The 13,745-nt window shown below is 40.8% G+C and overlaps 1 protein-coding gene and 1 long non-coding RNA gene across 8 annotated transcripts in view; one reads left to right on the top strand and one right to left on the bottom strand.

The window, feature by feature from the left end:
* Positions 1 to 483: 483 nt before the first annotated feature.
* Positions 484 to 13,694, bottom strand: LOC310843143. The gene is made up of 4 exons (XR_014563528.1): positions 13,607 to 13,694; positions 8,209 to 8,281; positions 8,028 to 8,080; positions 484 to 761 (listed from the first exon to the last, which is right to left on the bottom strand). It is a non-coding gene; the product is annotated as an uncharacterized lncRNA (long non-coding RNA).
* Positions 3,356 to 13,745, top strand: part of ADPRHL1 (ADP-ribosylhydrolase like 1) — a 37,370-nt gene continuing 26,980 nt past the window's right edge. For 2 of the 7 annotated variants that reach the window (XR_014563489.1, XM_083735418.1), the window contains exons 1-2: positions 3,366 to 3,891; positions 9,991 to 10,155. Coding sequence is in view for 4 of the 7 variants with exons in the window: in XM_083735418.1 (XP_083591544.1) it covers positions 3,675 to 3,891; positions 9,991 to 10,155 (382 nt within the window). In the remaining 3 variants the exon portion in view is untranslated. Of the gene's footprint in view, positions 3,892 to 9,990; positions 10,156 to 13,146; positions 13,548 to 13,745 lie in introns of those variants that run through there. The other 5 variants (XM_083735423.1, XM_083735424.1, XM_083735417.1 and 2 more) reach the window with 4 other exon arrangements.

The raw sequence follows: 13,745 nt of genomic DNA, 5'->3' as shown, positions 1-13,745 counted from the left end.
GTATGTGGTCTGTGGTATTTTTATATGAAGTTAAAGCTGATGAAAGAATGCAGTGAAATGTTTATTGACACATCTCTTCAGCATGGTGCCACGATTCTAAATTTATGGAAAGGCCAAGCTGAAACATTTTTTTAAAAGCTTGATTTCCTCATTCCACACTGACCTTATGGGAATTTGTTTGTACTTGATCAATAATGAGGCAACCAAGTATCTGTATTGTGGCTATTGTTAATATTTTGAATGTAGAGGAAACATTCAAGAATCATTTGATATTTCATGATTGCCTATTGAATTTTCTAAGTATATTATGTATACGATCTGGCTCAAGACCATTTTAAGTTCCTCTGATATTAGTGGAAGTAAGGCATACACATGCTTAATTCTCCCACTGAAATCAAAGTCACTTAAAAAGTGCTTAAGTTCATTTGATTATGTCGTTATATATGCAGCAGTCTGATACTGAGTGATTTCCAAATCGTGGCCAAGAACTCAAGGTGTATTGATTGTCAACTCATAGATTAAGGACCGAGAAATGCATTGCGCCTTGACCTAAAGTGGGTTCCACAAATGGTACCAGCATCATTTTATCTTTTTTAAACAATATAGATGCAAAGGAAGACAGGACTGTTGTGCCTCCTATGTAGAAGGAGTGATTTCAGCAGACATATCTTTCTCAGCCTGCATGACTTCCTTTCTTAAATTTCCTCTCTGTATGGCAGTCGAAGTTCCAGGAGCCCATCTCTTCCTTGTAACTTGTTATCCTAGAAAGAAATAGAGGAAGGTGAACATTTGCAATAAATAAAGTAAATAAATTAAATTGGGTCCCATGTTGCATCTAATAAGGTTGAAAGCATGTAAAGTGGTGGATTTCACAAGCCGTCCTTTTGAGTTACAAAAGAGTCAATAGAGGGTAATGTCAAGCTATGTAGTACAAGGTGGCCAATTTCACTTTTAGACTAGTTTAACATCATCAGCTGTGTTCTGCTAAGGTGAAACTTCAGTAAGAAAAATGGAAACTACAAACAACAACAGTAGTGAATTGAATGTTGCCTATCTTTCATTTCACCACTAGATGCCAGTATGACAGCTTTTAGATATCTCTTACTTTTCTAGCCAGGTGGTTAGGCTAGGAACTGTGAAAAGGTCAGGTACAGTATTCTCAAAAGGTCATTCAACTACCTTAATGCATTTGCCCAGAAATGTATCTGGACATTAAATGTCTTCAGATGGGGTCTACAGGAAGCCTTCCTAATCTGTGGCTCTCTAGATGTTCCTGGACTAGAATTCTCATCATCCTTGAGTCTTGGCCATGCTGCCTGAGGTTGATAGCAGTTAAGAGTCCATATGGAGTGCCACAGATTAGCTATCTGTGATCTACAGCAAAAAAAGACCCTAACAGGTTGCACTAGGTTTGAAGCTGTCCTTGCAAGATCAGTGGGATAGAAATGCTTTGTCTTTAAATGTTAAACTCTTGCTTTTTTTCTAATAACCAGTTACAGTATATTCGTCTACTGCTTCTTGATCTAAGTGTTAAACAGTTAAAATGTGATATTGGATACAGACATGTATTGCAGGTTAAACATGAAAATCTTAGCAGCATTTTGATAGTTTGTATTAGAATTTAACTTGAAGCTTAATGTATTTGAGCATGCAGATGGTTATCACAACCCTTACGTTCTCCTTTTCTTATATTTTGAGGATATATGTCCTTAATACAGCTTAGTATGGTGGGCAATATTTGCAAAATTTAACATATCCCTGGTACATTGAGAATTCTGGAACTTCATGGGGATCCCAGAATTGATCAAGGGACAAGATTTGAATTAATGGTGGCCAAATTCCTAAATATACGCTGCATAATTTTCTGCAACATCTAGTGTTCGGTTAACCTTAAAACTGCAATGAAGGGAATGATGATTGAGAGCACTGTCTCCATTCATCAGAGCCAACACAATACTTGTTATTGTGCACCAAAAATGATAACTAACAAGTCATAAAATGGGGGGTGGATTTATACATTAACGGCAATAAGCACAAAACACAATATAACAATATTATTTTCAAATCGCAGCAAACTTTTGAATCAGGTTATAATTTCCAGTACATGTAACAGGAACATAAGCTGGAATGAAAAAGACTTGCTCAAGAACAAACAATGACTCCGAACTCAGGTGTTCAAAGCAAATCCAGCTGATTTATCAGTAGTGTCAGTTGGACTCTCTAGTATGTGCATGGCAGTTGTGCAACTGAGTAACAGCAATCTTGATGGCAAAAGAGATATTGCTACCTGATTAAATAAGTTCATTTAATTAGTAGCACCAAAATTTGGTTTGAGTGCTAAATTCTCTGCAGAAAATGTATGAATGAAGATTACTGTAATCTCTGAAAATATGTTTTGGGACAATCTTACACAAATGTAACCCATGCTTTGTTAAAACTGCCAGGTTTTTTCTTCTAACCCTATGCACTTCAGGGAATTAAAACAGGAAGTGGTCAGTTGCCATAACTAATTCATATTTTTAAATATGGATCTTCCAAAATACTGATGGATCGTCATCTTGTTTGGCTTGTAAAGCTGTTTTTTGTACTACTATATTAGGAAATAATTTTATATTCTCAGAGGAATGAAGAGAATATTAAAAGATGGCCTTTCCTTTTAGCAATGAGTAGCACCTTTTTGTTAGCTTGTGAGTTGCCTTTCCTTCACAGGCCTGTGAAATTTTGTGTCACCTTTTATTTAAATCACATTGTTCAAAGTTTACACTTCTGTATTTTCTCACAGTGGATAAAATGTAAAAGTATTTTCCTACCTACATGCTCAAGTGTGAATCCTGCCAGAGATTTTTTTTTAATGAGAGAGAACCTTGAATTATGCTGGAAATAGAAACCAAAGCTAAGCATCCTTTGGGGAATGCCTAGTTGCCCCAGAATAACCTAACTATGTGTGTACATAATGTGATTCTCATGCAGGAACACTAGGAAGGAAACACTGTTCAACTACTTCTGTATGGCCCAGTGTTGTTTCACTGCAATAAAACATTTATGAGTGTGCTGCAGGGCAGCAAACAAACTTAAAGCCAGCTCAGTTCATTGATGAATTGGCTTTCCATTTTCTTCTTTTTATTGCTACCTTCCTTCTCACCTTTATGGTCTTCTTCCTCTGGTGTCTATAATCACTGTCCTTGTTTTGTGTTTTTCTCAGTTACCCCCCCAAAAGTAACTGAATACAGTACTACAAAAGTCAAAGAAAAATATGCTCATTTGCACAGCTGTAAAAATAAACCTCCTGATTACAGCATGTGTTTTTCTAGGTGTAGAGTTACTTGAACTGGATAGCCAAAATATTTCTTGGCTTGCTTTGTCCAGGATTGTTAGGAGGGTTTTTGATTTTTGCTACTTGCATGGACTAGTGCATTGCACACTTTGGGAGCTTGCAGCTTAAAAATAAGTCAGAAAATTCTTGGACTAACAATTTCTATCCCTTCATTGGATGTCAGACAAGTGGTGGCATCTGCAAAGCCAGAAAAGGAAAGCCTTGCCTTATACAGACAGCTCTGTGCAATGACACAATGGCTCCGATATAAAGTGTTGCTTGACCTGAGCTTGGAAGGCAAAGGAACAAAGAAACAACAAGTGACAGTTTTTGAGAACCGGAGAAGCATTGAAGTCCCCTTATGATGGATAAATTTAAAGCTGCTCTGTTGCTGGCAGGGGTAGGAGACGCTCTGGGCTATCGAAATTTCACGCGGGAAAATAATGCATTAGGTGCAAAGATTCAAGGGGAACTGAAAGAAATTGGAGGACTCGAGAACCTGGTCCTGTCATCTGACAAATGGCCAATCAGTGATAATACTCTTATGCACATGGCTACAGCCGAGGCTCTCGTCACAGGTAGGAAAAACTTCAGGTTGTATGCAAGCTGGGAGGGGAAGGCTAAAACTGGAGAACAGCTGTAATTATTGTGTTCTGTTAAGCAGCCAGTTTGTGCAGAAATTCATGCTACCTTCAGTTATCAATGCATATGATATCTTGGTTTTGCCATATAACTAGCATGGTTGCTGAGAATGTAAATGATACAAGGAGTCTTCCCTTCAAATACCACCTCAAGTATGAGCTTGCTAGGTGGTCAACTATTTCTCATCTTTTTATTTCAATATGGAGAAGAGAATACTGGTCTACCTTATTACTGAGAATAATTGAGTCTCAATGTTCTCACTATATATATAAATATATGTAATGAATGAGAATGAATATTATTTCCATTCACAGTAAGAAGGTTACATTTTTTCTTTGTTGGTTGTATAGAATTTATTGTTGAAAGGTATAAACTAAGAGAACACATTTTTCTTTCACTGGATGCACTGACATAAACTTGCCTTGAATGAAACATGGATGGGGGAAAGAAAACCTTAAGCCATTTTCCTTTATCAGAGTTGCCTATTCCTGACTGGTATATAGACAGCTGCTCTTCATAGTAAGTATCAACTCCCTTTGCATAAAAAGCATCCAATATTGTCAAGTTATTGAATGCAACGGTATCTTACAACCCAATTTATTTGTTGTTTCTATGATACTTCCAAAATAACTGCTGAACAAAACATCTGTATCTTCACTGAAGACAAATGCTCTGCAAATGTGTTGCACTTCTCAGCGTGTTTTCTAGAATCAGGAAAGTCAATGAAATTTCTCTGACATTCCACTCTTATCTGACTGCTGCTGAGATGCTCTAAATTTAGCCACCAGAGGCCTGCTGAAGAGAATCTGGGATATTTCGTGTCTAGCTACTGGTTAGCCAATGATGTGAGCAGGAGCTAATACCCTAAAGATAATGGCAAGATGTCAACCTATCATGGAAAAGGATGACTAACATACTTCTCAATATAGTCAATGATTAAATGCATGTCACATGTTTCCTGCTTCTTGACCTCTGTATGAGCATAAATGTTATCTGCAAGGCTTATCAAGCTGCTTTGCAACCATTTTTAGCTGTACAAAAGCAAGCTACATACATATCCCTCTGCCTATAGCTTATACAGCAGGGTAGCTGCTGTTTCTAAATCTTGTTTTTGAACTTCTGTCTGAATTCCATCAATTGCAATTGTAAGCACCAGTTGTTATAATACATGTGTGCTGCGTGATCTTCCTGTTTTAGACATAGGAACTTGATAAAATCAGTTTCTAGCCATTTAAGAAAATACATGCTTTCCCATTTTGAAAAGCAAAATGCACCTTAACTTCCTCATCATGGGTTGAGATAGTACAAGCCCCCTTTTACGCGTGTTCGATATCTGCATGGCTGTCTGGAAGTGACCCAAAAACATCACAAAAAGGGATGGGGTGGGGACAGAACAGGGTTTTTGCAGGCTTTTCCAATGGTGTTTCAAATATACACAAATTCATGTAACCCTCCCCTCCGTAAATGGAGGTTGCCTGTATCACCTTTTGTGTCTACTGGACTGAGCACTGAATGAAAGATAATTTGAAATCTAATAATGGCATCTGGTTTTATCTTAAGTGTAAGGCATCTATCTGAACCCTATCTTCCTTTGTCCTTTGGTGATCTCTAAATTTATTTATCATAACTTATCTTTTAGGGTTGTTGAAACCAGAACATAAAAATCTCAGGCTGGACTGTAGAGTGGCTGTTTCTGCAGCTTTGCAGTCCTAATGTTTTCTAGAGCAGGTAACATCACTTTTAAGTTGCCTCCCTCCTTAAAGCAGCTATACAATATTATTTCCCTCCATATCCTTACCATTTTCCAAATGTGAAAAATCAATAGTGTCTAGACCATAAAGTTGAATATATAGCTGCCATTGATCAAAACAATTGTGCCGTCTCTTGGCCAGGATAGTATTATGGCTTTGTGGTGGAGGTAAGATAAAAAAGTAAGATGTATGCAGAGACCTTCCTAACCCCTGGATCCCACAAATGTTATAATATAAGCCAAGCTAGCTTCCTGGTGAGGTGATTGCCTGGGTGATGGGCCATTAAAGGGAACAAAGGAAAGAGGTGTATGTGAGATGGGAAAGGGATGGTTAGAAGGAAAAGCAGAGTTGAGATGTGACCTAGAAGGAAAACAGCAAGCTGGGGAGAGAGTCAGATCAATGTTTGATTTCTGTTTGAATTCAAGGCTGCAGCTATGGGAGAAACAAAACCCTCTAGGGTTGCTAATGCTGCAAACCCATCCATTGTAGGCTCAGGTTGTATGTACGTATAAATAAACCGTATAAAGGAACCATAGTCTGCACTGTGCCTCGTTCCAAAAGGAAACAACCCTGGGTTAGTGCCTGGAGCCCCTGGAATCTCACGTCACTGAGAGATCGTGGTGGCGTGCAACAATATGTAGACATGTGATCATCTGTTTCTCCTACGTCAAGGCATATGGACCACTGGCATTCATGGCAGAGTGCCCCAGGACCTATGATGCTACTGGAGCCATTGACCAGGTGGTGTGCATCAGGTGTATCTGTATTCATACTGCAGGATCCAGTGTGACCTAAATCAACAAGTACAATGGGCAGAAGGGCTGTAGTGAGATGGGCTGCCTTGAAATTACAAATATAACAAGTTGCAGGAGGCCAAACAGGTCTGCATATTCCCCCATCATGGCCAATACAATTCTGTCTGAATCTCCAAGGGTTTGGCTCTTTTCAGCGTTAGCACTGCATCAGTTCTGATGATAAGAAAGTTCAAGGCCCAGCTAGTAGATAAAGCACCAGTGAACATGGTTGTGAACCTTTTAGCTGCAATTTGCATACTATGGAAGCAGCTGCTCACGCATGCTCAAAAACTTGTGGCTGCCTCCTTATATTGGCAGTAGGTGCACACATATGGTTGAAGCTGATAGCCATGCTCTGGGAACCTCCTGGAAGCTACCTCCAGCATTTCTGTATTCAGGCACATATATCGAGTTAACAGAAAAACAGAACTGGAAACTGTTAAGTCTGTGTACCCCTTCTTATTTTGGCTGTGTTTATACTACTGTTTACTATGCACTCGGGACACGGGTGGCGCTGTGGTCTAAACCACAGAGCCTAGGGCTTGCTGATCAAAAGGTCAACTGATCAAAAGGTTCGAATTCCCGCGAAGGGATGAGCTTCCGTTTCTCGATCCGTGCTCCTGCCAACCTAGCAGTTTGAAAGCACGTCAAAGTGCAAGTAGATAAATAGGTACCACTCCAGCGGGAAGGTAAACGGTGTTTCTGTGCGCTGCTCTGGTTCCGTGCGCTGCTCTGTGCTGCTGCTGCTGGCCACATGACCCGGAAGCTGTATAAAGCCAATAAAGCGAGATGAGCGCCGCAAGCCCAGAGTCGGCTACAACTGGACCTAATGGTCAGGGGTCCCTTTACCTTTACTATGCATTCAGTGCATTTCCAGTGCTGGGCTTTTATCCTGTGGTCACATGATGTTATCCAAAATGTGCCCTATACTAAAAGTGAAAATCTGGACACAAAAGCCTTTTTTCCCTTCCAGAATCTAAAAGAAAAAGACATTTCAAGTGACTGCTGAAAATTCCGCCCTGACACCATTTTTGATGGGCGAATCTCGGCTATGTCTGGGAAATTTTAGAGTGCAGTAAAGTTGTTTCTCCCCCCTTCCCAGCCAGAATGTTTCACAGTGCTTTGCTCCCAAGCTATTCCCATCAGCCTGGCTCCATTGGATTTGTTTCTGTTTGTGTACACATTCAGGAGTGTCGACCAGGTCGAGGATGTTTTTACCCTGTGCAAAGATGTTCACATCTTGACTAGAGATGAATTAGGAATGGCTTAACACACCTTTAATCTGCTGATCTTTCCATCCTCACCGTTCTTCGCTGCCTCTTAATATTCACATAGGATAGTACCAAGCAATAATATGGCTCACGTGAATAAAGTCGGGAAATGAAGGGAAGTTTTCTTTATGGAAGACGTAATGGAACCTAAAATCAGGACTATAAATAGAGGAGCGTCCTAACTTACCTAACACTTCACCGCACGGTGAGGAATGTTAATGCCAGGGCAAAATACTTAGGGCTTATCCCGACTTACCTTTCCTTGTTATAACAATGAACCACTGCAGGGTTGCTGTATCTCACCCCAACCTGCAATGTGGGAATAAAACCAATGGAAAAACAATGCATTCTGACTGTAAACTACTCTCTCAGCTTGATTCGAAAATGTGATAGTGGTCCAACATTGCAAGTTTGTTATAAGTGACTTAGAGCCTGACCTGAAGTATTCAGTGTACAATACTCTGCCGTGCTGACATAAATCAATCTCTCCCAGCCAGAGTTCCTTTCAACCTGCAATATGGGACAATGGGCTACATTTGCTATGGAATTTGCATGGGGGGGCACAAGGTCGAGTTCTTTCTCAACATTACTACTTTTGGGTAGGGTTGGGAGAGGGATGGGTGATGCCCAGTGCTAGCTACATTAATTTTTATTTATTTATTCATATGTATCTCTCAGTTCTGTTTGTTGGAACGTTTAAAAATGGCTTTGCAGGGCGATTCCAGACTGGTGCTATTTTGGAGTGGGTTTTAAGCACATATGGACTAATTCAGGTTGTACCTTTATAGCTGATGGAGAGGTCTTGTGCAACAAACCCACTTCTTTAATAAGGAAAGTGATATTGCATTGGAACACACAGGACAGCACTTGTTTGGTGAAAGGTCATTTAACATCCCTACAAACACATCAGAATGAAAGCGCATTAAATAACCAATGTCGTCGTTATCTAGTCTCCCTGGAAATACACCAGGATGAATATATAAAACTGCATCCCTGTTTCAGCCACTCCATTTTCTACAAATTTTTTTGGATACAGAGATCCCAAAAGTGCCCCTGTTCATATACAGAGTTTTTTCCCCACCATGGTATCCAGTTTATGGAGTAAGAACCCCAAAGAGTTACAGTTGTCCCCTCATTGCCTTGCAATAAAAGCTACAGTGGTAATCCGTTCTGGAAGTCCGTTCCAAAACCAAAGCGTTTCAAAACCAAGGCGTGCCTTCCCATAGAAATTAATGCAATATGGATTAATCCGTTCCAGACTTTTAAAAACAACCCCTAAAACAGCAATTTAACATGAATTTTACTATCTAACAAGACCATTGATCCATAAAATGAAAGCAATAAACAATGCACTGCAGTCACACAATCAATCAGTCAGTAGCTGAACTGGGTTCCACACAGTCACAAAAACAAAACAAAAAAGAGCTGCAAAAACAAAACCGCAAAATAAATAGCAAAACCAGAAAGACCTCAGCATAACACTCAAAACGGAAGTGTGGCACTCAAAACGGAAGCATAACACTCAAAACAGAGCATGTTCGGCTTCTGAAAAAAAGTTCGCAAACCGGAACACTTAGTTCCGGGTTTGCAGTGTTTGGGTTCCAAGTTGTTTGGGTACCAAGGCATTTGAGAACCAAGGTACCACTGTATATTATTTCAACTGTTTTAAAGGTTAATTTCCCTCTGATTATAATTTTTGCTCTTCTGCTTTTGTTAAATTTTATGGTATTGTGTTTGATGGTATTATGTTAGCTACCCCTGCTTTATGTTGTTGTGTAAGCCACACAGAGTGGGCATTTTGCCTAGAAAGGTAGGATGTAAATATATATGCCCCAGCTCCAGCTTTTCTCTCACCTGACACCTCTAAGTAAACATGCATAGAATTGCACTATACATTATTTAATCTCCTAATTGTGTTTGTGATGGGCAGGTTCCCCCCCCCCAGCTGGAACTCACCACAACTCAGTTCCGGCACTTCTCAGGTGCCATTGCCATTATAAGAGAACAAGGGAGGCATTCGTGGTTAGTTCCAGCACCTCGTTTTTCTAGAAAAATAGCACTGACGACAGAGTAGTTCAAGGGTCTTAAGGTGTCACTGATCCATCTTTAGCAACCTTGGCAAATTAAAAAAAGCAGCAGCAGGAGTGATTTCCTTTTCTCCTTTAGAACATTCCCTGCTGCTTCATCTGACTATATAACACTTTTCTTCCCCTGAACAGATTACTGGTGTTTAGAAGACCTATATCGGGAACTTGTAAAACGTTATGTGGATGCTATTGACAAACTTCCTGGGAGACGGTCAGATCCTGCTACTATCGAAGGCTGCTCCCAACTGAAGCCAGACAACTATCTCCTGGCTTGGCACACGCCATTTAATGAGAAAGGTAAGGTGGTGGTTTTTCTGAGTTGAAACTTATCCTACATCATTGTACTTTAAAGTAACCTACAGTGGATTGGTAAGGAATAATAAAGTCAGGGCCAGCTCAAGACATTTTGCTGCCTGAGGCAAAGGACAAGGTGGCACCCCCCCCCCAACCAAATGCATACACAGAAGCCAATCTGACTGGTAAAATCATAGAATTGTAGAGTTGGAAGGGACCCCAAGGGTCATCTAGTCCAACCCCCTGCAATGCTGGAATCCCAGATAAAGAATCTATGACAGATGGCCATCCAACCGCTACTTAAAAATCCTACTCCAGTACAGTGGTACCTCGGGTTAAGTAGTTAATTCGTTCTGGAGGTCTGTTCTTAACCTGAAACTGTTCTTAACCTGAAGCACCACTTTAGCTAATGGGGCCTCCCTCTGCTGCCACACCGCCGGAGCACGATTTCTGTTCTCATCCTGAAGCAAAGTTTTTAACCCAAGGTAAAATTTCTGGGTTAGCGGAGTCTGTAACCTGAAGCGTATGTAACCTGAAACATATGTAACCCGAGGTACCACTGTACTACACTCGAGGGCAGCAGGCTAGGAGTGCCACTGAATTCAGTGGGTTTACTTCTAAGTGTAGGATTGCACTGTTAGGCTGCGAGTTCATGGACACTAACCTGATAGGAAGCCCCATTGCACAAAGGAGGGCTTACTTCTGAGTAAACATGAATGTGATTGCATTATTTTTGCAATCTGAAGAGTTTCCCCCATTGTGCTGCTATCTCAACACTAACTGATTTAAATCAGTGTTCATTACGTTGGTGTTTTTTTTACATAGCCCCAAAGAAGTACTGTTGGTTCTGGAGGCAACCACAGCTTCTTACATAGAAAGCTGCCTTATACTTAAGTTACATTATAGGTCCATCTGGCTCAGTGGTCTCTACAGTTGATGAACAGTGACTCTCCTGGATTTAAGACAGGATTGTCTCCCATCCCTTCCTGCAGATGCTGGGGACTGAACATGGAACCTTCTGCATTGCAAAACAGATATTCTACGATCTTCCCCCTACATTCTCATTTAATCTACTTCTGACTATAATGCCTCACTCAGTAATGAAGTATATAGTTATTTTGATTCTTTATATGCTTTATAAGTTGCCTATAGTTACACATGTTGATACGTAAGGGCAGGTATCTTCCTTGTATGGGCACTATGACCATGTGGGGAAAGACTGTACTTATTGTATAGTTTTTCAGCAATTCCATATTTGCCTGGGATGCAAAAGGCAAGCTGCCAGGAATTCCTTTTGTAGGGCACTGCGTCCTTTTGTAAGTTATCTCTGTCCAGTTTAAATGTCTATTTAAAGAGTCTTTGTGCTTGGCACGATGCCTTCTGGTCCAGATTTTTTTGTTCTGGAATTTGTGTTTCTTTTCAGGAATACAATCTGTCGTGGATCCTTTTAGGGGCCTGCAGTAACCTGGACATTTTGTCCATGTAAAGCAGGGGTCAGCAAACTTTTTCAGCAGGGGGCTGGTCCACTGTCCCTCAGACCTTGTGAGGGGCCAGACTATATTGGGGAGGAATGAACGGATTCCTATGCCCCACAAATAACCCAGAGATGCATTTTAAATAAAAGGACACATTCTACTCATGTAAAAACATGCTGGATTCCTGGACCATCCGTGGGCCAGATTGAGAAGGCGATTGGGCCACATCCAGCCCCCGGGCCTTAGTTTGCCTACCCATGATGTAAAGTAATCTATTTAAACCGAATTGCCCAGGGAGCAAAACGAGGCATATGTGATGCCTCTCAGAGTATGTGCTGAGACGCAACTTCACTGTGGTAGTTATTGCATTATTCAGGCTTCAAATGCAACATTCAGGTTACAGACTCCACTAACCCAGAAATAGTGCTTCAGGTTAAGAACTTTGTTTCACGATAAGAACAGAAATCATGCTCTGGCAGCACGGCGGCAGCAGGAGGCCCCATTAGCTAAAGTGGTGCTTCAGGTTAAGAACAGTTTCAGGTTAAGTACGGACCTCCGGGACGAATTAAATACTTAACCTGAGGTACCACTGTATACATTCTGCAGAGAGATCACTTTCCAATCTTTAGTACTAACCATTTAGAAGAAGCATTGTACATCTTCTTCACTGGCCGCACATGGCCTCACAAGGAAAGTGCAGATTCCAGACCCAGCACTGTGTTGATGTGACACTATATCACTGGAATATAGAACCACTCAACACCAGCATCATATATTGATGCAACTTCATGGCATAAACATTGTAATGCAATACGATGATTATTTTTGTCTCTCTGCAATCAACCTCGTTTGACAGTGCTGCTGCCTCTCTCCCCACTATGTCCTTCTCATGGCAATTGCTGGAAGAGAAAAGAAAAATACCTGGCAGTTTTAGCTCACTTTCCCCCCTCTGGCCCCGTTCCATGAACGAATAGCAGTTTGGTAGTGAAGCAGTTACAAGCACACTGCTCTCATTCATGCATATATCGAATAGAAACCTCAGAAAGTGTTTTGAGGAGGTATGTGTATCTCTCAAAGCAAAATCACAATAGCTATTTGACATTCCACGTAGGATCTATATAAGGTGAGTACAACTATAAACCCAATTAAGCCAGACTTTAGGAATGGTGCCGCAAAGGTGGCTGTCTTCTGGAATTGCTTTCTTAAATGATGTATATGAAGACATGTGAAGTGAGAAATGGCTATATTCATAGCCACTAGAATGGTAGCAGACATTTGGTTGGTAATTTCTATTTCTATAAAGCATGGACTATGGAAGACTTAGATTTAGAGGCTTTGTCCCTTAAAAGGTCATCCTCTGCCCCTCCCTCTCTTTCCAGCTTCATGTCATGCTACCACATATATAAATGGGTGGGGGCAACCAGTTCAACAGCCAGATGCCTTTTGTGTAGCCCCAGGCTTAAATAAAACAAAACAAGCTAAAAATATAGAAAAAACTATCGTTAAAATGTACCGGTAATTAAAGGTTACATTGGCTAGGGGATATTATAACAACAACAACAACCTTTTCACCTAGTCCCTGCCTCTCCCTTTTGAGGTGACAACAGACTATGAGGCTCTAACAGCTTAATCTTTTTCATAGCTTAACATGCACCAAGCCATTCAGTCGGGTGTGAAGCATTAAACTAATAAGCAAATACCAGGACTAAGTTCCACTACTAGGGTTGAAGCACGTTCCTGTGCCTGACACGCTGGACACAGCACAGTTGGCAGCCCGAACTCCTAAAAACGGCTGGCAGCCACGGTTTCTATGGAGAAAAAGGCCTCATAGGCCTAGTGCTGAATTTTGAAAAGGGTCAGGGTTTCAGGTTATCTTGCAACTTTATTCTCCGGCCTGGAAACCTTGTCTCTGTGTCTCTGGTATGGAAATGAACTCTGCTACTTGTTTTCTTTATGTATAACAATGAGTGGCTATTTACCCCTGTATGAACTTAGGTTGATGACACTTGAGTTGTCATCAGAGGCCTTGCTTCAGACGCCTGCCCTTTTGAGATACTGTGAGTGGTGATGGGAGACAGTCAGGGCCTCTTCTGTCATGGTCCTGGGTCTTTGGAAAAT

Source organism: Podarcis gaigeae (genome assembly GCF_964106915.1).
Source record: "Podarcis gaigeae genome assembly, chromosome: 4".
Classification (NCBI taxonomy): domain Eukaryota; kingdom Metazoa; phylum Chordata; class Lepidosauria; order Squamata; family Lacertidae; genus Podarcis; species Podarcis gaigeae.
Note: the sequence above shows the minus strand (reverse complement) of the source record. Positions and strands in the feature narration are given on the sequence as shown.